Genomic DNA, 24193 nt, shown 5'->3' with positions numbered 1-24193 from the left:
AATCTAATTGTCTCTTAAGTCTGTGGCTTCACCACAAAAAATTATTTCAAGTGCATAGAAAGCTCAGTACTTTGACTTTATGTCTCTTGTGGGATAAATCCTAAAGACATACACACAACTGTAAAGAAATCAAAGTTTTCAGTAATCATACTGTCAGTCTTAACATTATTGTTGTTGTTGTGTGCCATTGAGTCGATTCCAACTCACAGCGATCCCATAAGAGAGAGTAGAACTGCCTCATAGGGTTTGTTAGGCAGTAATCTTTACAAAAGCACATTGCCAGGTCTTTTCTCTCTTGGTGAAGCTGCTGGATTCCAACCACCAACCTTTCAGTTAACAGATGAGCACTTAAATATTGTACCACCATGGCTCCTTTTAATGTTGGTGTTGTTATTCTAATGTGTGAGTATTACTACATATTGTTGGTATAAAACAAATAATTAATAATGTTAATGTTGTTAGGAACCCAAATTTTCAAGTGAATGAAAATAGCCACAAATATAAAATCCAGGAAGAATCTCATATTCTAAATTTGAATTTGAAATACTAGCATGAATTGTAAAAAATAATAGTGATGGTTGCACATTGTGAGTGTGATTTATGCCACTGGATTGTACACTTGAAAGTGATTGAAATGGTCAGTTTTAAGCTGTGTCTATTTTACCACCAAAAACAAAAAATCAGTTTGTCCGGTGTGTAGGCACGGTGTCTTCACCAATGTCACTGATTTAGAAGGGACATCAGGACCATAACTCAAATCTGACAAACCAAAATGTGCTGCCACCCAGTTATCAGAAACCACCAACAAATCACAAAGCCTAGTGACTTTAGTGAGCTACTAGAATATTTTTACTTTCACAGAGATATTTCCTTGATGATACATTCTACAAACCTGGAGGACCAGTATTTCTGATAATCAGTGGTGAGGGGGCTGCCACAGGAATTTCCCCATCAAGAAACTTTACTTTGAATACATATGCTGAGAGGCTGGGTGCCCTCTTCTTACTGCTGGAACACAGATTTTACGGACAGAGCCAACCAACAGGGTAAATTTAAGGGTTTCCTTTTTGTGGTTGTTCTCATTGCTGTTGCTATTTTCTCTCTCATTTTAATTTTGGCAATTAAATCTAAATATGTTCCTCTTGCAGGAAGCTGAATATTTGAAAATTCAAATGATAAGAAAAAAACTAGGTGGAGGTTTAGAGCAGAAGCAACTTTCTTGATTAAAAAATTGATACGAAATTTCCTTTGAGTAAAATGTATTCCTCAAGTTCTATAATTTCATGTTGAAATTTTGTATTTTCCTTAAAATGCTTAAACAAAATGTCATAATTATTATTTTTTCTGCTCCAGTAGAATTTTAAACCACGAAAATTACTCTCCCCATGGAAACTGGGGAGACCTTTTTGTTAAAACAACTCATCAAAGGTAAGTGGATGTCATATTAAATTTCAGCTTGCAGTGGCAGAGCAACAAGCAGGAATATAAGATCCTTTTTTCTCTCAATAGCTTATTCTTGTCATTTACTATTTTTGCTCCTTCCTCCAGTGGAAAGATATATTTTTAGCTTACTTGCTTACAAACTGTTCATTACATGAAGTCAAGGAAATAGAAAGAAGTTTACAAAGTACCCCTGAAGGTTATGGTAAAGCCAATTTAATGTTAAGGTATCTTATTGTCATTAAAATAAAAAGTAAGTATTGATTTTTACAACGCTGAGAATGTGAGTAGTGTCCGTGGAATTATACCTTTTTAATATGAGTCATAATTCTTGGTACCGTTTATCATGACACACTAATAATTGCTGGAAGTTTCACCTGCTTCTTTCTTGCTGTGACTCCACTAGTCTGAGTTTTGAATTCCAAGTCTCTTAACTTTTGGTAGTAAGGTGACACTCCAATAGCTCCATCACTTCTACATTTATTAGAAACTTTGATTTGGGTGTGTGAGTGTTAATGATATGATAGCCTGTGAATATTTTTAAGTCTGAGATTTCTTTATTAAGCTCTCTAAGGAAGTAAATTGCTGTTCAAAAATGGAATAACCTGTGTTATAAAAAATAATTTGTTATCCAAATTAACTTCTTGTGATGCATCTCAGAAAGAGGGTATTAGAAAGAACCTACAATAGAAGTTGGTCTTTGAGTAATTTGGGGGAGAATCTAAGGCTATGAGAATTTACTCTAGAATTTTCTGTTAGAAAGTAGGAGGAGTTCTATGACTGAGTGTTTCAATAAGTCTTATCTACACTTTTCCAGTTACATCCTGTTGGCTTGAACTTAATCAGTAACTTCACATCCGGCTGGAAGGGTGGCTGGGACATGTAGTGTTTATTCTGGGCCAAGCTAAAATACAAGGCTTTAATTACCTAAATCTGAAACCAAACCAAACCAAACCAAATCCTTTGCCATCAAGTTGATTCCCACTCATAGCGACCCTATACAACAGAGTAGAACTCCCTCATAAGGTTTCCAAGGATTGGCTGTTGGATTTGAACTGCCGACCTTTTGGTTAGCAGCCAAGCTCTTATCCACTGCACCACCAGGGCTTCCTAAAGCTGAAAAGGAGAGTGAACATTAGGGAGAAAGGCTCTTCTGTAGCTTCTCAGTAGTATAATTGCTGAACCAAGGTTAACATTTTGCCTCTTGAAGCCCTTATTATATGAGGACAAATTGTTTTCAGAATGATTCTACCACTCGATACTTCCACAGGTGGTACAGGAGAGAGCCTGACTCATCACATCCATGCCAACCCTGAATACTAAAGTAAATCTTACCAGTTTGATAGGAGGGGAAAAATACTCATATTGGTATTACTTTGACAATAGAAAGGGCTAAACAGTTTCACATATTTGCTGGCCATTGTTTTTAATTTGTGAATAACCTGTCCTTGCCTGCTTTTAAATTTGTAATCAGCTACTGACAGCATCCTGTAGGGGCAGGGAGATTTTTTATTTTATTTTTTTTCTAGTAATGAAGATTAAAGATATCCTAGGTTTACAGGAAACCTTATCATGGAGGAAACACCACTGAAGAGGAAACACCATTGAAAAGTAAACAACAAATTTTACTTTTCTTATAATGAGAAACTTAGATTCAAATAGGCCTCTGTCTGGTTGTAGCAGCAAACCAGAAAGAATGGAAAATAGCATCAGCACAATCAACTAGGTTTTTGTAATGCCTTGGAAACAATTGAATCACTGACATTTTAGCCCTTTGAAAAATGGCTCCTCTCTGATTCAGGGTAATAGTGTGATAGCTGTGCTTCAGTTCAGTGTGTGGAGAAAGGTCACCTTATGGGTGGCAACAGGCATTTCAAGCTTCTTCACAGTGGTGACAAGACGAAATGACATAATTAAAATGAGACAATTCTAACAATTATTGCTAACTCCTGCATTTAAGTGTCACTGTAACTCAGATTATTCTAATTAAAATTTCAAGTTGGACCTGGTATAAATGCTCAACATGTTTTCAAAATATACATTTTCACTTTATAGTCAAGATGATGTTAAGCAGCATATTTTCTACTTTAATTATTGCCACAAACAGCATGTATTTATCCTTTAATTATAGAGATCTGAGTACTGCCAGCCTCCGCTACCTCAGCAGCAGGCAAGCCTTGGCTGACATCGCCAACTTCCGAACTGAAATAGCAAGGAAACGGGGACTCACCAAAAATAAATGGGTTACATTTGGCGGCTCTTATGGTGGTTCCCTTGCAGTGTGGTCGAGAATAAAACACCCCAACCTGTTTGCTGCAGCTGTGAGCAGCAGTGCACCAATTCAAGCAAAACTTAATTTTTATGGTGAGTATTATCTATATATGGGAGTCCCCGGATGTGGCAAAAGGTTAATGCCCTGAGCTGATAACTGAAATGCTGAAGGTGCAAGTTCATCCAGAGGTACCTTGGAAGCAATCTCTAGCTATCTGCTTCCAAAAAATCAGCTATTGAGATCCCTGTGGACAACAGTTCTACCCTGACACACATGAAGTCATCATGAGTTGGAATCAGCTTCACAGAAACTGGTTTGGTTTTTATGGTATATATGTATACCTATGTATGCATATATATGTATACATGTAGTATTTATATAAATATATATAATAAGAAAAGTATCTGTATGTAAGTGATTACCATAACAAGCATGTCCAAGACAGGGTCACCCAACTAGACCTAAGTCTTTCTCCCTCCCCATATGATAGGGTTCCAAGAAAGATATATATGTTACCCACAGTTGGTACCTGGTATCCATATTTACAGCCATATGATGGGTGATGGCTTCTTAAAGCATGGAAATGATGTGACATGTCTTAGCTATTGATTTGATAGTAAAAGAATTCATGATATAGCTATTTCCAAAGAAGTAAAGGATAAACTCTTATTTTTGAAGGACAAAAATTTCCTACTTTGAAGTTGCCTTTCAATTTTCCTTCCTACTACCTGACTTTATGATAAACCATTTATAATTAATGGCTTTAGGATTTTTCCAGGTAGACAAACACTTGTGATTGGCAATTTGTGCCTCTGAATACATATTCCCATTAAAATGCTTAAAGTATAAAGTTTTTACTTAGTTTTTTCTTGTAAAACCAAAAATAACCTCCCTCTCCCCAAAAAGGGAGGTAAATTTTCCTTTAATACTTGAACTTTTCAAAGGTTAACCAATATTCAGTTATCATTCCAGTTCAGGTTCCTGTAGCCTTGATAGAATCTTATCTGGTCCAATAAATCTGAAGGCTGTAACACTGAGGCATTTCTCTCCCTTCCTCTTTTAACAAGTAGAACCATGTTCCAGTTGATGAATACACGAGGATTTGCAGAGCGTGGTTGTAAGTCATTGTTTACTAGTGATTTTTATTGGCATTCTGGCAAAATCATTTAATGTTGCCGTTTCTTAACTTTGTCATATTATAAAACAGAGGTTACTGCAAACTTGAAAGAATTATATTTATAAATGGTTGCAATTAAACCATATTCAATGTACTTTTTTTCTTCTTCATATTCTTAGAGTACAATGAAGTAATTGGAAAGATTCTGTCTGCTCATAACAGCGAATGTCCCAAAGCAGTGAAAGAGGCTTTTGCTATTCTTGTGCATATGCTGAAACGTCGGAAATACTACAGTAAGCTTGAAACGGAATTCATGTAAGTGGACTGGTTTGTGTGTAAGAGAGTCTCTGCTTAATTATAGCATGGTAATTACTTAAATTTACACCATCAGTGTCATTTTCTTATGTTAAGGCTACTTACATGGAAAGAAAGGGTGATTTTGAATAGTTTAGTTCCTTTTGAATATTATTTATATTAGCAATTTCTAGATCATATAAGAAGCATGGCTGGGACCTCTGTGGATACTTTTAAGTCTGGTGGGTGTGCAGATCAGAGGGCAGGAAAGAGTGGATACTACCCTTGGGGTCCTCAGGCAGTCAAGGGGCACCATAAAACACTTCCCCTGGAAAGGAGAAGCAACTCAAGAGGAGCAGAGGCCCTGAAAACAAATCTTGTCATTTCTGTGAAAAAAAGAATGGTGAGGTTTTCCACAAAGTTTGGAGTATAAAAATATACTGTGGTATTGGAGCATTTCAGGAACTGAATATAAAAGTTTTTGTGTTTGGATTTTTTCCCCTGTTGAATAAGGCAACCTTCATTGTTTAAGATCTAGACTACAGATTTCTTTAATAGTGGTTGTTGCTGGTAGGTTAGGTGCCATCCAGTTGGTTCCAACTCATACTGACCCTGTGTACTACAGGATGAAACACTGTGTGGTCCTGCATCATGCCCACAATCCTTGTTATGCTTGAGCCCATAGTTGCAGCCACCATGTCAATCCATCTTGTTGAGATTCTTTCTCTTTTTTGATGACCATCTGCCTTACCAAGCATGATGTCCTTTTCCAGGGACTGATTTCTCCAACAACATGTCCAAAGTATGTAAGACATAGTCTCACCATCCTTCCTTCTAAGGAACATGCGGGTTGTTCATCTTCCAAAACTGATTTGTTCCTTCTTTTGGCAGTCCATGATATATTCAATATTCTTCGCCAGCACCACAGTGCACAGGCATCAATTCTTGATGATAGTGGAGGATGTTCTTTTAGAAAGTAGGAGCGTCCCCAGGAAAGTGGATTTGGGAAAAGTATATAAACTGTAAATGAAGCATAAGAAATGATGACATTTGCCTTTACCTTGAAGAATGGAACAATAGATGAAGTTGGAGAGGGGAATTCAAAGGCATCATGTCTTTTACTCTTAGTAGTACTTAGACTAGAGGAGAAAAACAGAGATAGTGAAAGCCTAAAGATTAATATCATACCAGGCCAAGTATTGAAGAATGTGTGAGTGGAAGTTTTGGAAGCTTCCGAGAATTTGATGGAAGGAATCACAATTTTGTTTGAAGGTCTCATATTAAGCATGTTGTTGTTAGCTGCTGTTGACTCATGTTCACCCTATGCACAACCAAACAAAATGCTGATCTTTCCTGTGCCATCATATGATCGGATGCAAATTGGACAGTTCTGATCCATAGGGTTTTCATAACCATACTCACCTTCTTTAGGTTCCCAGGAGCTAAATTACGATGTTGATAAAACTCACCAGCAGGGGGAGACATCACCTTAAGTTTCCCTTTTGTGGCTTGTAAAGATCATCTGACAGTTGACAGTCAAATCAAAAGCTTTTGTTTCTGCAGACTTGTTGTTCTCTTGTTGTTGCCAGTGGCCTTCGAGTTGATTCTGCTCATGGAGACCTCATGTGTGCAGAATAAATCTGCTCCATAGGGTTTTTGAGACTGTGAACGTAAATTAATGAAATAATTTTAGTCTCTTGATCATAGCCTTCAGTATGAATTACACCTCAACAAAAAGATAGCACAAATCCTCACAATTGGACCATTAAGTAACATCATGTTAAATGAAGAAACTATTGAAATTGTCAAAGTTTTCATTTTTCTTGGATCCTCAGTCAACACCCAAGGAAGCAGCAGTCAAGAAATCCAACTACATATTGCACTGGGCAAACCTGCTGCAAAAGACCTCTTCAAAGAGTTGAAAACCAAAGACGTCACTTTGAGGAATAAGGTGCCCCTGAACCAATCCATTGTATTTTCAGTCACCTCATATGCATGCGAAAGCTGAACAATGAATATGGAAGACCAAAGGAGAATTGATGCCTTTGATTTATGGTGTTGTCTAAGAATATTGAATATACCATGGATTGCCAAAGGAACAAAAAATCTGTCTTGGAAGAAGTACAATGAGAGTGCTCCTTAGAAGGGAGGATGAGGAGACTTTGGCCATGTTATCAGGAGTGGCCAGTCCCTGGAGAAGGACATTATTTTGGTAGAGGGTCATCGAATAAGAGGAAGACCCTCAATGAGATGGATTTACCCAGTGGCTGCAACAATGGGCTGAAACATAGCAACAATTATGAGGGTGATGCAGGATCCAGCAGTTTTTCTTTCTCTCGTACATCAGGTCAGGATGAGTCAGAACCTACTTGATGGCACCTAACAACAACAATCATGGCAATAGATTGGCTGTGATTCTAATAAGATGGAAGCAGTGGCTTTCATCCTCACCTGCTGTCTTCTGTTCATGAAGATCTACCCCAGGCAAAGGCCTCACAGAGGCCACATTTCTCCACAAGGGGGCAGGAGAAGATCATATAAAAGGGTTAAGAGGCATCTAATACCTTGCATGGTAAACCATCTCAACACAATTGGCCAATGGAAAGTGGAGACATTTGTTTCTTTTAAATCTAAATCATTCAGATTTTATTATGTATAAATTTTAAATGCCGTTTAAGGAAGAAAATCTTCAAACTTTAACTATCAATTATATAGTTTACCTTCAGACTGCAGAATTAATCTTGGGCATATTTGTTACTACATATTCTAACATTCCATTAACTCATTAATGGATAATTTTTTAAAGGCTTTTCCATTTATTTCGCTTTTCTCTTTGCTTCACTTGTCTATTAGTGTTCTTTGAGGGCATCAGTCCACTGTAAGCTTCTCCTGGGAGACTCAGCCTGTTTGCTCCATGAAAGTCTAGTCAGCTGTCCTGTGTAAGCCAAAACTTTCAGGGGGAGTACCACCTGCTCCAGTACTGACCCCTGCCTGATGTGAATGCAAACACTAGGGAAACAGCTGCCGTGTCCCTGTTTGCTTCTCTGCCCAGACACTGAAACTCATTACCCTGGGGCTCAGCAGGTCCCCCTGCCTCAAAGTTCTTCAGGTGGTCAGACTGTGACATCCCTTCCCCTGTACCAAGAATGGAATGGAAGATTCCACAACTCTCTTGGCTTCCTAATTCTGAGCTCCAAGTGTAGAAACTCCTGCCAATGCACTCTCACCCCACCCCCAGCCTGAGCTAGTATCTGATTCAGGCTTAGTTTACCCTCAAAGCATACTAGGTGAGAAACCCTGGACCAGGGCTCAGAAGAGTGGGTTATAGACCTACTATGTTTGTGTGACTTAAACACCCGAAGTTCTTTGCTGCAGAAAGATTTCTGAATCTTTCTATGGGCCTCAATGAAACTTTCTTAGCTTTTCTCCCCACCATTTCTGCTCTCTCCTTTTACTTCTTTCTCTTCTCACAGCCATTCCTCCATTCTAGCTATAATAAAACATTCAGGAGACACTTGACATACTAAGGCAACAATCTTAAACCCTAGATAGATGTTACACTATAGGATGCTTTCTTAATATACAAAACTCGGCACTCCCTCCTCCCACCACATACCAACTGGATTAGACATCATTATTTCTAGAAAGCTCAAGGGCACGTAATCAGGTTGACAAATATGGAAGAAAGGGAATAGATTCAGGAGAAATGCATCCCCTGTAAAACGAAGTCTTAACTATGAAGTCAGTACAAGGAAGGCAAAGGTAACTACACAGAAGAAAGGAAGGTTGGCAACAAGGTGAGTTAGATCTTTTCTCCTCGCTAACTACAACTGGCATATATATACATAAAAATATATATGTATGCCTATATATATATATATATATGTATAACTTGTTTTCTTTTGTATTTTTCTTCCTTTTTTTCATCTTTCCTCCTCCTCCTGGGTGGAGTAGGGAGACGAATGTCAGAGTGAAGACACCTGGGCTGGGCCGTGCTGGTTATGCTGGGTTGGGCTGGGCTGGGCTGGGCAGGACTGGGGGGAGTCCATGACAACAGGAGGCTACAGATTGCAGGCAGAATGAGAAGCCCTGACACTCCAACTTGGACACTGGCACCCCAGACTGGCAGAACACAGAGGAAGCTTTCCAGGGGCATGGCATCTGTTCTCAAGACCCCGAGCACTATTGCTAAGTGAGAAAAGTTCCTCTCAACAACCTCTCTCCTTCCTGCAAGCTAAAGCCCTTTGCCTCTTAAATATCTGCACTTGTCAAAGTTCCCTCCCTCCAAAACTATCCCTTCCTTCTTCTAATTCTCAAAGAGAAACTTATTCCCAGAGACTTAATTACTGATAAAACCTAAAAACTTGATTTGACACTTGGTAATTGTTTACTTTTGTGATATGTGAGGTAATATGTATGATCAGTGTTGGCATGCCAAAATGTCCCCATACTTTAATATCTTACTAGAAGTGGATAAATTAAACTATTTTAGAAGCTTGACTACATATTTATCATTAGCTGAAATGATAAATGTATATATACACATATATAGGTATACATACATACACAAGTTTGTTAATAAAGAAATTTCATGGAGCTGAATATTTCTAAAAGAAGGTCCACAGTAATCAGTAACTACATTGATTCCCAGAGCTACCTAGAAAGCCCCTTACTTTCACAGATGATTCCACAAAACGGAAAGCTTAAGTGATTTTGCTCAAAATCACAGAAGATGCATCAGCACCAGGACACAACTGAGGTATCTGGCTTTCAATCTAGTGGAATTTCTAATCAAAGTCATCTCATCACACACATTGAAATGTAGCAGAGTTAATTCTTAAGTCACTGGAGGTTTTGTGGAACTTGACTGTTTAAGTGTAACTTACTGTTGTAATGTAAGTGTAGATATTAAGCAAAACTACTTGTTATAAAAGCTACATGGAGATGCTTTTTTATGTAGAAGTCACAAATACCACATTACATTTTCCTTCTTCCCTTTCTCCTTCTTCCTTTCTTTTCTTCCCTCCCTCCTTCCTTCCTTCCATCCACTCATCCATCCACCCATATATCCATCCATTCATCCATCATATCCACTGTGATAGGCATTGGGAATATAATAGGGAGAAAATATGGAGATGATCCCTGACTCTCATGGAATTTCCAGTCATGTGAAAGGGATGGACATGAATCAGATAGCCACAATAAAATATAACATTGCAACTACAAACTAATGTAAGTCCTCTAAAAAAAAAATGAATAAGATATTGTAAAGTTTTAGAGTAAAGAAAATTAAGTTAGCATGAGGACAGGGTAGGTAGACTTCTCCAAGGATATGATGCTTGACCAGCTCTCTGAAGAACAGGATCTAGATAAAGATGGCAAGAGGCAGGCAAAGAACATTCCAGAGAGAGCAGCAAGGCAAAATCCCTGTAACGAGAGGACCTGAATGGAAGCCCATATGACTGTAGAACAGGCAAAATGGGAAGGACGTGAGTTGAAAGTGACAGTCTAGGCCACTTTGGACTCTGAAGAACCTCTCACGACATTGGGTGGGAAGCCACTGGCTGGTCTAAAGCTGCAGACTATGATGTCATAATTACTTAAGCTTCTTCTTATCAAAAGCTTCTGATATTACAGAACAAACTAATTTCTGTAAAAGAAAGAACAATATAAAAAATACAAAAGAAAGAAAGAAAATGTTAAAAATTCTAAAAAAAAACCTCTGATATTAGAGCTAATGTATAATCAATTTGATAATAAGTTACCTTAGTCCTTTGGACCTCAGTTTCCTCATCTATAAGATTAAAGAGTATTAGGTAAAGTCACTTCCAAAATTCTGAGATTATATATGTGCTTTACAACTACCAGTTAATTATGCCAAGCTCTGCCTCTAGAAAACAAAGGCCTGCTTTATTTAAACTTAAACAACAACAACAAGAGTTAGCATTTAATAATTATGTTAAAATGTGTTTTCCTAGGCTCATAGAATAGCTAGACTTCTGTGAATAGTAGGCTTACTGTACCCACAAGACCCAAAGACATGTGGTGATGTTTAACATACAGATTTCTGGGTCTCTCTCTGTTGTTGTTCATAGGTGCCATCAAGTTGCTTTGATTCATAGTGCTTCTATGTATAACAGATCAAAATATTACCTGGTCCTGTGCCACCCTCACAATCATTGCTTGAGCCCATTGTTACAGACACTGTGTCAATCTATCTCCTTAAGATTCTTCCTCTTTTTCACTGACCATCTACTTTACCAAGCATGATACCCTTCTCCAGGGACTGGTCCCTCCTGATCACATGTCCTAAGTACATAAAACAAGTCTTGCCATCCTCCCTTCCAAGAAGCATTCTGGCTATAGTTTTTCCAAGACAGATTTATTCATTCTTCTGATAATCCATGCCATGTCCAATATTCTTCTCTACACCATAATTCAAAGTCATCAATTCTTCTTGGATCTTCCTTATTCATTATCCAGTTTTGGAATGCATATTAGGTGGTAAAAAATATCATGTCTTGGTTCAGGCTCAGCATAGCCCTCAAAGTGACATCTTTGATTTTTAACACTTTAAAGAGGAACTTTGCAGCCAATATTTGCAATGTAATGTGTCCTTGGATTTCTTGACTGCTGCTTGCATGGGTGTTGATTGTGGATCCATGGAAAATGAAATTCTTGACAACATCAATCTTTTCTCCATTTATCATGATGTTGCTTATTGGTTCCAGTTGTGAGTATTTTTGTTCTCTTTATGTTCAGGTGCAGTCCATAAGGAAGGCTATGGTCTTTCATCTCCATCAGTAAGTGATTCAAGTCCTCTTCACTTCATCAGGCGAGGTTGTGTCATCTGCATCTCACAGGTTGTTCATGAGCCTTCCTCCAATCTTGATGACAGGTTCTTGTTCAAATAGTCCAGCTTCTCAGATTATTTGCTCAGCACGCAGATTGAATAAGTATGGTGAAAAGATACAACAGTGGTTCAAACCTTTCCTGATTTTAAACAAAGCAGTATCCTCTTTTTCTGTTAAAATGACTGACTCTTAGTTTACGCACAGGTTACCCGTGAACACAAGTGTTCTGGAATTCCCAGGCTTTGAAATGTTATCCATAATTTGTTATGATCCACACAGTCAAATGCCTTTGCATGGTCAACAAAACATAGGTAAACATCTTTCTAGTATTCTCTGATTTCAGCCATGATCCCTCTGACATCAGCAATGATATCCCTGGTTCCAAGTCCTCTCCTGAATCCGGCTTGAATTTCTGGCAATTTCCTGTTGAAGTACTGCTGCAACCATTTTCCATTTATCTTCAGCCAAATTTTACTTGCATGTGATATCATTGATATTGTGCAACAATTTCATCATTCAACTGGATCACCTTTCTTTGGAATTTGTATGTATATGGTTCTCTTACTGTTGGTTGACCAGGTAGCTGTCTCCCAAATTTCTTGGCATAGATAAGTGAGCACTTCCAGCATTGCATCTATTTGTTAAAACTTCTCAGTCAGTATTCTGTCAATTCCTGGAACCTTGTTTTTCACCAATGCCTTCAGTGCGGCTTGGATTTCTTCTTTTAATACCATCAGTTCTTGATCATATGCTACCTCCCAAAATGGTTGAGCATCAACCAATTCTTTCTGGTACAGTGACTCTGTGTAGTTCCTCCATCTTCTTTTGATTCTTCTTGCTTCATTCAATATTTTGCCCATACAAACCTTCAATACTGCAACTTGAGGCTTAAATTTTTTCTTCAGGTCTTTCAGCTTGAGAAATGTCCAGTGTGTTCTTCCCTACTGGTTTTCTAACTTCAGGTCTTTGCACCGTTCATTACAATACTTTATTTTGTCTTCTCCAACCACCCTTTTAAATCTTCTGTTCAGCTCTTTTACTTCAAAATTTCTTCCATTCTTGGCACAAACCAGTCTTTGAAGACTTCCTGCTACTTGGAGAGATATCGTCTCAGGATACATCACCTCTCCTCACCCCATGCTGTGTCTGAAAAGGCAACATCCACTCCTTTTCCGGGTTTCCCGTATTTGGTAGATTGTTGTTTCTGTTGTTGTGTGCTGTCAAGTCAATTCCAACACTTAGTGACTCTATAGGACAGACTAGAACTGCCCCATAGGGTTTCTAGATTATAATCGTTATCGGAACAGTGGTTAAGAGATTAGCTGCTAACTAAAAGGTTGGCAGTTCGAATCCACCAGCTGCTCCTTGGAAACCCTATGGAGCTGTTCTAGCCTGTCTTATAGGGTCACTATGAGCTGAAGCTGACTGGTCAGCAACTGGTTTGGATTTTTTGGTTTTGTCCAGCAAAGCAGCTGGTGGGTTCAACCTGCAAAACTTTCAGTTAGCAGCCCAGCATTTACCCATTGCACAACCAGGACTCACTTTGAGAGATCAGTGACATATAATCATTAATTTTCAGGATTAGGTTGTATCTTGACTCAATCCCTTTTGAGATATAAAAGAGAGAGACATGCAGAGAGGGAGAAAACTCATCACCACCAAGCAAGAAGAGCCAGGAGTGGATAGCATCCTTTGGACCCAGGGTTCCTGCACTGAGAAACTCCTAGACTAGGGGAAGGTCAATGACAAGGACCTTCCCCCAGAGCTGACAGAGAGAGAGAAAGCCTTCCCCTGGAGCTGGCACCTTGAGTTTGGACTTCTAGTCCGCATGAATGGACAGAACACCAACTGTGATGTTTCAACAAATGGTTGCAGAACTGGAGGTGTTCATTTAACTGTGTCGAGAAATTTAGAAGACACTTTCCTGTGTACTACGGACATGTGATCAGGAGACACTTGTCCCTGGAGAATGACATCGTGCTTGGTAAAAAGTCAGTGAAAAAGATGAGACCCTGAATGAGATAGATCAACACAGTGGCTGCAACAATGAGCTCAAGCATAACAATTGTGAGGATGGCACAGAACCAGGAGGTGTTCTGCTCTGTTGTATATAAGGTTGCTATGAGTCAAAACTGACTAGATGGCATCTAACAACAATAGCCTTCTAAACTGTGAGAGAATAAATTTCTGTTTGTTAAAGCCATCGACTTGTGGTATTTCTCTTGTAGCAGCACTAGATAACTAAGACAGGCAATGACCTCCTCCTGTCCTTTCTTCCTTGGGCCCTAAATTTCATTCACCTAAATGCTGTCATTGTCCTTTGGTTCGTCCCCTGTCAAAGGAGACGTATTTTCAGTCCTCATTGCGTGTTTACTAGGTTTCTGACACTGAGCTATTTTTTCTTCCTTCACAATTTACTCACACTGCTAGGCACCATGTCCCCAGCCATCACCAACAGAACAGATGGGCTCAGAGATTAGGCTCCTTTCCCAAGGTTGGAGGTGGGGGAAGAATCCCTGCAGAACTCCATGCCATGCTAAGGACTAAGGGGAGAGGCCAAGATTCAAACACAACAGACTATTTGTAAACATTACATGCCTTGCGTAGGCTGAAATAAAGTGTCAGAGGCAAAATGCATAATCCTTGTGATTCCTCCCTATAATCTAAGACTTCCTCAGCATCTTTATCTCGGTGTTAATTACCTGCTAATATATACTCTGTGTGTGTGTGTGTGTGTGTGTGTGTGTGTGTGTGTGGTGGCATAAGAATGGGATCAATATATGTATATTGTTGTCCAGTACAATTGGAAAGAGCATTAAATACATTTTAATCTGTATTATTTATATATTACAGAATCATTCCTTAAAAAATGAGTCTCCTGCAATCTTAATTTTTCAGAGATAACTCTCAACCAAAATGGTCACAGAATTTTTGTTGTTCAATGGGTTGACTAAAATGAAAGTATTTTGATAACAGTATTGTTACACAAATGCTGGATGGAATTATTTTCACCAATATATTTTGAAAGTTTAGAAGTAGCGACCATAACTTATTTTTCCTTCCACAGTATAAACTTTCTGAAGAAATCTAGTATTCATTCATTTTGGACTGTTTTCAACATTTGGGGTTTGAAGTTCAAGTGAAATTGACTTCACTCCTGTTTTCTTGGCCACAGGTTATGTGAACCTATTAAAATTAACTCACCAAAGGACACAGCCTTTCTCATGATAAATATGATACGCCTTATTGATTTGTTTGTTCGTGAACAGATTAACAAATTTATTAAGGTAAGAAAATGAAGAAAGAAAGGGGTGGAAAAATTATGGAGAAAGAAAGAAAATCTCAAACAGGCATTCAGTAGTTTTCTAGTTGTCATAAATTAGTTGTAGAAAAAGATGTTTGGGTGTTTGTTTAAAAATGAAAATCATGCATACATGCCTCCAGTCTGAGTACCAAACTAAATGATGAAACATGTCCTACCAAATTATCTTAAACTCCAACAGCATCCTCTTCTTACTCATCTTTTATTCTAAATGTACTTAGAAACTCTTTCAAAATAATAGAATAATGGATTCACTGTAGGCCAGAATTCAACTACTTCATTATAGTCTTTTATTTCAAAAATTTCAGAAAGTTATCCTATTAAGTATGAGTACCCCGAAATTGACCTATTGAATAGTAACAATTAACCAGTTATAACCAAATAGAAAAGAATAGAATTATGTCTTGTGTAGACTGAAGAATAAGACATGGTGAATTTTTGGATTGGAATAAATCTCAGATGCAGGAAATTTAAAAGAAAATTTAAATATAAATTTTTTAGCTCTTTTTCACTAGGTCATGGAATAAGACAGGTTTTGAAATGGAAAATTTGTGAACTTTGATATAACTAGAAAAATAACTTTTTGGGAGATTAGGGAAATGCTTTTATTTTTTTTCAGGAATGTCAGAGATGAAGGGACATGTCCCTGAAACTGAGGTACCTAACCAAGGCAGCCTCACCCGACAGGTCACTCTGTTCTAACCCAGCCTGGTAAACTGCCAAAGAGAGTAAGGACAAGAACACTTGTCTGATAGAACAAGGAAATGGAAATGATTTGCAACTTGTATTGACATTTTTTTAAATTATTTTATTTTGAACTAATTATGGACTAACCAGTAGTTATGTAAAGTTATGTAAAGTTACGTAAAGTCTCATGTTCCTTTTATCCAGCTTTATCCAATATTAGCATCTTATATAACTACAGTACATTATAAAACCAATCTACACTGTCAAAATATGGTCAACTGGACTACAGATCTTACTTGAAGCTGAGCAATTTTTACATGCAGTTTTTGTGTTTGTGTAAGGCTTGACAATTATGAGTTAAGAACATTTCACACAAGTTTCCAAGGTCCTAACGGGCAATGTTTCAGACACTTTCCCTTATTCCCTCCCTCTTTCATTCCATTCCTTCTCACAGTCTGTCTCTCTCTTCCTCCCTTGCTTCCAGCCTCCCACACTGAGTACCAATTTAGTGCCAGGCACTGTGCTATGTATTGGGGAAACATTGGGGAAGACAGACCATTTGGGTCATGCCCTCCTTCATTGTTATCCTTCCCCTATTCTCATTCAGATCCTTAATAGGCTTTTTGATTGGTTTCCAGCCTCCTGTCTCACTCCAACCCACTCTTTCCTCCATAAAGTCCTAGATCAATCTTCCTAAAGCACAGTTATTATGTCATGGCTTTCCCTGCTAACCCAAGAAACAGAACCTGCTGCCATCGAGTTGATTCCGACTCATAGCAACCCTGTAGGACAAAGTGGAACTGCTGCCATAGTTTTAAAGGAACAGTTGGTCGATTCGAACTGCTGACCTTTTGGATAGCAGTCTGAGCTCTTAACCAGGGCTCCTTCCTTGCTACAGAACCCTTAAAAAACTCTTCTTCATCAACAGAATGAATTACTACAACATATGTACAGTCTGCCATTGTAGGAAGTCCCCTTCTTCGAATGTTCAAAATGTATGTTCTAGGCAAATTCTACGATTTTCTGCTCTGGTACAATCTTAGTTACCTAGTGCTGCTATAATAGAAATACCAGAAGTGGGTAGCTCTAACAAAGACAAATTCATTTTCTCACAGTTTGGGAGGCTTGAAGTCCAAATTCAGGATGCTGGCTCTAGAGGAAGGCTTTTTCTCTCAGGAGGAAGATCCTTGTCTCTTTGAGCTTCTGCTCCTGGGTGATCCTTATGTGCCTTGGTATCTGTCTTCCCCCATCTCTGCTTCTTTTCCTTATTTGTTTAATCTCTTTTATATCTCAAAAAGATTGATTTAAGATAGACCCTAATCCTGTCTCCTTAACATACCAAACATAACCTAATCCTCATTAACATAGCTTAACCCTACTTCATTAAAATAACAAACACAACCTATTCACAAATGGAAATATAACCAAAGACAAAGGTTAAGATTTATAACATATTTTGGGAGGAAACTCTATCCAATCCATAACAGGTACTCACCTGTACCTCCTTCCTCCTCATGTTACTGTAGCCTTCTTGAATGCCCTTCATGCTTATTCCCATCAAAATACATTAAGTGCATTTCAAAAGCCACCTCCCCCATGAAATCTCTCCTCATTGCTCCAAGCAGATGTACCCTCTACTTTCTTTAACCATTTCTCCCCACTCCGGGTATTTAATTTGTGATCTTATTGTATTGTCCTTGGAAACTCTATGGGGTAGTTCTACTCTGTCCTATAGAGTCGCTGAGTCAAAATCGACTCAACGGCAAGGGGTTTATTATACATATTTTTCTCTACCTCATTTGGCATCCTATGGGTACATTCCTACTACTAGATCATAGCCTCCTTTAGAACAGAGACTACCTGGCTTCCATTCTTTTTTTTTGTTTGTTTTGTTTTGTTCTGTTTTGTTTAAGTATCTGGAGAAGGAACATTGGTTTGAGTCAAGATAGATCTCCGTGTCCTCCTCCCCAGTTTTTCCACTTGTTATCTATGTGACTCATAACAGGATACCCCATGAAGTAGGTGGCTCCAAGACTCTTGGGACTAATGCATCTACATCATAGGACATTATAGTAGTTTCCTAGTGTTACCTTAACAAAGTATTATAAAGGAAATAAAAAATAAATAAATAAACAAAAGTGTTGACATTGAGTAGATTTCGACTCATAGTGACTTTATAGGATAGGGTAGAAATGCCCCACAGGGTTTCCACAGAGCAGCTGGCGGATTTGAATTGCTGACCTTTTGGTTAGCACCTTTATCTCTTAACTACTGCACCACCAGGTGGTTTTAAACAACAGAAACTTAGTGTCTCACAGTTCTGTAGTCTAGAAGTGCTAATTCAGGGTGTCATTAGGATCATGTGCTGTCCGAAGGATCTAGGGGAGCTCCTTTCTTGTCTTTCTCAACTTAATGGAGTTTAGCTCTATTTTTCTACATTTGCTGGTGGAATTAGCGTGGAGTGTGATTGAAAAGCCAAGCCATAGTATGCAGTTAAGTCTACAGTTAATGTGAAAACTAGTGACTGACTTCTCTCAAACATAGGGAAGCTAAGTTTCAGTTGTCAGCATCTACCAGGCCTAACAAAGATTTGATGTACTGCTCAGCTGAAAAGACACTACACTGCTTCCTAATTAGAACCACATGGTCTGTTTCTGTCAAGAGGGAGTATTTTACTGTCAGATCATTTCCTTTTTTCCTCCCCAAACAAAAACCAGACCAAAACAAAACAAACCAAAAAATCTCTACCCCCTACCTCAAACTCTGGAAATAGATGTGTCAGCATGCCATAATAATATAATATCATTGCTAAAATGGGTGTGTAGAAGAGATATTCCCAGTTCCCTAATTAATATGTCACTAGCAATAAATTTTTCTTTCTAAGAATAACTAAGAATGGACTTCTATGACTTTTAACAAGTGAGGTGAGAAAAGTCATGCATTTCTGCCCAAATCTCTTTCCTGGTGGACTATGGAATTTCAATTGGTAATTCCTAGATGAAAGGATATCTTGAAGTCAACAACTTGGTCAGTAACAGAAAGCTAGGACTTCTCTCAACCTCTTATAAATACAACTCACCCCCTCCACCTAGGTCAATCCTCGAGTATCTTTTTCATTAAGTTACTTCCTTGTTCAAAACTTTGAATGATTCCTTATTATTCTATCTCTTCAAAGTTAAAGAATTCTATAATCTAGCCATATTCTATGGTGAATAGCTATTTTCACTATTTTTCTTGTTAGATACTTCTCTTGACTAGATAAGAATAATAATACGGTGATGGTTGAACAACATGATGATCATAATTAATGTCACTGAATTGCACATGTGAAGATTTTAGAAATGGCAAATGATCCGTTATGTATATGTTGTTGTTGATGATGTTGTTAGGTGCTGTATTGCTGGTTCCAAGCCACAGTGACACTGTGTTCGACAGAATGAAACACTGTCTGGTCCTGCACCAACCTCACAATCGTTGCTGTGTTTAAGCCCATGTTGCAGCCACCATGTCAATCCATCTCATTGAAGGTCTTCCTCTTTTGCTGACCCTGTACCATACCAAGCATGATATCCTTCTCCAGGATCTTGTTCCTCCTAGCAACATGTCCAAAGTACACGAGATGGAGTCTCACCACCCTCACTTCCAGGGAGCACTATGGCTGTACTTCTTTCAAGACAGATTTGTTCGTTCTTTTGGCAGTCAATGGTATATTCAGTGTTACTTGATATCACTATAATTCAAAGGCATCAATTCTTCTTCGGCCTTCTTTATCCATTGTCCAGCTTTCATATGCATGTGAGACAACTGAAAATATCATGGCTTGGTTTAGGTGCACCTTTGACTTCAAGGTCACATGTTTGCTTTTCAATACTTTAAAGAGGTCTTTTGCAGCAAATTTGGCGAATGCAATACTTCATTTGATTTCTTGACTGCTGATTCCATGGGCATTGATTGTGTATCCAAGTAAAATGAAATCCTTGACAACCTCAATATTTTCTCTGTTTATCATGCTGTTGCTTATTGGTCCAGTTGTGAGGATTTTTGTTTTGTTTATATTGAGGTGTAATCCATACTATAGTCTTTGATCTTCACCATTAAGTGCTTAAAGTTCTCTTCACATTCAGCAAGCAAGGTTGTGTCATCTGCCCTTCGAAGGTTATTAATGAGGTTACCTATATACTTACGACAATTATTAAAAAATGGAAGAAAAAATATAATTATTATAATAACAGTGCTGTTTTTAATTGAATAACCTTTGTTCCATGTACTCTCCTAAGAGCTGCTTTCATTTAATCCTTACAGGAAACTTATGGGTTAATCTGATTATCTTCTTCTTCCTGTCCCCATTGAGCACATGAGCAAACTGAGGCTCAGACAGTTAAGTAATTCAAGTACACACATCCATGCCTGTTAGATCATCCTCTTAAATATTGCACGTCCCTGCTACCACTTCTTCCAGCATATTGTTCCCCTTACTTAAAATGCACTGTCCTTTTATACTTTAATTTTATTGTTGTAAAAGTATAAAGAACACAACATTTGCCAATTCAACCTTTTTCACATATACAATACAATAAAAAGAATTACATTAATCATATTGTCAAGCATCACCAGTATTCATTGCCAAATATTCCATCCCCATAAACAAAAACTTTATGTTACATAAACAATGGTTCTCCCCTTTCTCTGTCCCTCTTGTCTTCTGGTAACCACTATTAAACTCTACTCTCTATACCTTTGTCTATTCTAGATACTTCATATTAGTGAAATCATACAAATGTAATCTACTTATCTCTATTTATTTAAATCTTACACAATCTTCCAGGTCCACCTCAATTCCTACCTTCTCAAGAAGCCTTTCCTCATGATTCTGGTCCTCATTGACTTCATGCAGAATTCCTGGAGTAGCTCATTACATTTTTCATATTGTATGTATTTTGTCTTCTTCAATTGGATCCTTTCGAAGGGTTGGTTCTCATCTTTTACACCTCCCAAAGCTTCTAGCACTGCTCTGGAAAGATAAAGCATGCTCAATCAAAGCTTCCTTATTTGTAAACCCTTTCAAAACAAATACTGATCAAAAAGCCAAAAAGCCCTTGTTAAAGCAAGTGCTTTTTTGAGCTCTGTGTCTTGCACAAGTGACATTGACTCGCTTCTAAGTGACTCTGCGAGTTGATAGTTTAGAGGAATTGATCTCCAGGCCAAGTTACCAGGGAATATTTGCACCTTATTTGAATTAAAAGCAACCACTTAGTACATTGAAAATAATTTTGGGAGGTGAATTCCATTTGGAGCTGAAAGCCATCCCATGTATATTCTCGTGAGGATAATTTGAATCTCGGTTTTTGCAGGGAGAACCAGAAGAGATCAACATTGATAACCTATGTGACAATATGACTGACGCCTCACTTGGTTCACCATATGACAGATTCACAAAAATTATACATTTATTCCTTAAGAGTAAACACGTGGATTGCCTTAGTGCAAGTTATAGTGATGAGCTGGCAGAATTGTCTAACTCTTCCTTGGGCTACTTACGTATTAAGTATGGTAATGTATTATTTGGTTAGTATGGAAAACTTTCCTTTTGGGATTGAGCAATCTGAGCACAATGTGCTTTAAACACTCTTCCAATTGTGAGGCTGCATTAAGCCTCCTGAAGAATTATGAAAGAATCACAACTAATGGTTTGAGAATTACAACTGAAGGACAGGAAGAGAAAGTGAATGAGTTGATGAGCTGGACATGCACAGATTAAATCACTTTAATAAGAGATGCGCAAATACCAAATGCTTAGGATTGCAAGATACAGAATAAAGAAAGATGCCCCTTAGTACTTTTCAACATGGATCAAGTGTCACTGATGCCAAAAACTAGCTCACCCCACTTCAAATTCCACATACAGCAGTTGTCAAACTGATTGCACTCTAGAATGACCTAATCTGTTGTCTTCAAGTTGATTCAACTCATGGTGATCCCATATGTTACAGAGCAGAACTGCATCATAGGGTTTTCTTGATGACAATCTTTTTGGAAGCAGATTGCTAGGCCCTTCTTCTGTGGCAGTGCTGAGTGGGGTCAAATTGTCTACTTTTGGTTAGTAGTCAAGTACAAACCATTTGCAACACCAGGGACTTTCTGTAGTCTACTAGCCTATTTGAAATCCAGTATAATAACAACTTGAAGCTATCTCCAGCACAACTATTTCCTAAAGTTGTTAACTACCATATTTTTATGAAAATAATGCATGTCTTCTTTGTGTGCCAACCTCGCCCTCCACACCACCCTCCCAAGATATTTTCCTAAGCACACTATGCTAATTTTTTACAGCTACATGTAAAAAAATTGATATAGGGCTGCTTGTGAAAATACTTGCGGGGTGGTGGGAGGGGGTGTGTTTGGCAAAGATAAAACGTACGTGTTATTTTTATAAAAAGACTGTAAATTACTCAAAGACGTGTGAATCCTTGATATAGCTGCTATACTTTCGATATACCAAACCTCTAAGTTATTATCCACAATTTGAGCCATTGATTTACTCATCCTACCAATACTGGTGACCTCTTGGGAAGAAGTTGCAGTCCAGCATGATTAAGGATGAGGAGACGGTGAAGGACAGGAGAATCGAGTATGCATCCTTTCTTCAAGGAGGTTTTCCAAGAAGGACCTGGGAGATTCTAAGGGGTAGTTAACTAGAGGAAGAAGCAGAGAGAAAGGAGCATATTCCTACAGAGGCTGGAAACAGAGGACAGACAGTGAGACAGACTTGAGGTGCTCATAAAGATGGTCCTGGAACTAGAGAGGTTTTACTTTAGGAGCATGTGGGGTTTTCACCAGCATCTCCTTTTCATTGGATGTAGTTTCACTTCTTGGTGTGATAATGTTGGACATGACAAAAATAACTTCGCAATGATGAGATCAAATTTGTTTTAGAAGGGCAGGAACAGCAAGTAAATTAGAATACTTAATTTTTTTTAAGCTTTTGCTTGTTCATGGACAAAAAGTGTCATTTCTGGTTAAGTCAACTTATGTTTTGCTTTCTAGAGAGGCAATGGTTGTATCAGTGTTGCACTGAATTTGGCTTCTTTATGACCACGGATTCAAAGAACCAGCCCTTCTCTGGAACACCTCTCAGGTAAACGCTCTGCCTTGAATTATGTTTGTCACTAGAAACCATGATTGGAGAGTTTTGGGTTTTTTGCTTTTCCATATTTAAAGCGAGGAATAAATTTATCAGATTAGCCAGTCCCAAATTGGTGAAAAATTAAGGGAGAAATCCTCTGGATGGAAATTTAAGAAATCAAAAATATTCCAATATGATATATAGAACCAAATCTCAGATTTCTGAATACCTTATGTCATAGCTACCAGGAAACAGACTATAAGTTTTAGAGTATTCATAAGAATAAATACATTAGTAGACTCAGTCTTACATATTACCACTACAGGGTCATTTTATTTAATACTCTTTTACCAAGAAAGTGCTTTGTGTGTTTATTGAAAAATCCAGTTAAGTAACATGATGACAGCAAAGTTGCAAGTAAAAGAAGATAAATCGTCCATTTCTTTTGAATTCAGTTAGCCAAGATTTGCTGGTCGTATCAAGCAGGACAGATCTCCGTTAGTCAACTTTATTCTCATTGGTTTATGATCTTTCGTTTGTATTTACTGCATTCATAGAGCAAGATATGGTTTCTGAACTCTAGAATTGTGCATTAGAAACAGAAGCTAATAAATATGAAGAACTTTATAGGCAATTTGACACTTAAAATTGCAGAAGAGATTCTCTATTTATAAGTGAGTTTGTGTGTGTGCAGATGTTTTGTACATAAAATGCACAGACATTATAACACGTAAAAATACCGTGAAAGACAAACTCATGATAAAAGTATACAGTTGGGGGAAAAGTATGAAGTTGGAGCATACAGTTTCTCCTATCAAAGTTCCCAAACCCTCAAATTCCCTAATGAGGAATGGGGCTATGAATTAATTAAAGTCAAGTGTATTAACTGGACCACACTTTTTAAGAATGGTGTCTGGGGTGAAGGTACCTGTATTGTGGCAAGCACCTACTGTAGCCTCACTTCTTTTGGTGTCTGTTCCACGACTGTGGAGAGAAGGCCCTTCTACCTTTCTAGCTCTTTGTTCCTTTGCATATCGTTTTTGCTCCTAGGACATATGAGGGGAAATCCTGCTTTTTTTTTTTT

The 24193-nt window shown here is 38.1% G+C and overlaps 1 protein-coding gene across 1 annotated transcript in view; it reads left to right on the top strand.

Moving 5' to 3' along the window:
• Nucleotides 1-24193, top strand: part of LOC105756269 (thymus-specific serine protease-like) — a 33282-nt gene that overhangs the window by 8182 nt on the left and 907 nt on the right. Inside the window, exons 2-7 of the mRNA XM_023731202.1 lie at nucleotides 1549-1667; nucleotides 3440-3804; nucleotides 5009-5144; nucleotides 15153-15234; nucleotides 21338-21536; nucleotides 23031-23121. Coding sequence (XP_023586970.1) covers nucleotides 1549-1667; nucleotides 3440-3804; nucleotides 5009-5144; nucleotides 15153-15234; nucleotides 21338-21536; nucleotides 23031-23121 — 992 coding nt within the window. The remainder of the gene's footprint in view (nucleotides 1-1548; nucleotides 1668-3439; nucleotides 3805-5008; nucleotides 5145-15152; nucleotides 15235-21337; nucleotides 21537-23030; nucleotides 23122-24193) is intronic.

This window comes from Trichechus manatus, unplaced genomic scaffold (genome assembly GCF_000243295.1).
Source record: "Trichechus manatus latirostris isolate Lorelei unplaced genomic scaffold, TriManLat1.0 scaffold00041, whole genome shotgun sequence".
NCBI lineage: Eukaryota > Metazoa > Chordata > Mammalia > Sirenia > Trichechidae > Trichechus > Trichechus manatus.
Note: the sequence above shows the minus strand (reverse complement) of the source record. Positions and strands in the feature narration are given on the sequence as shown.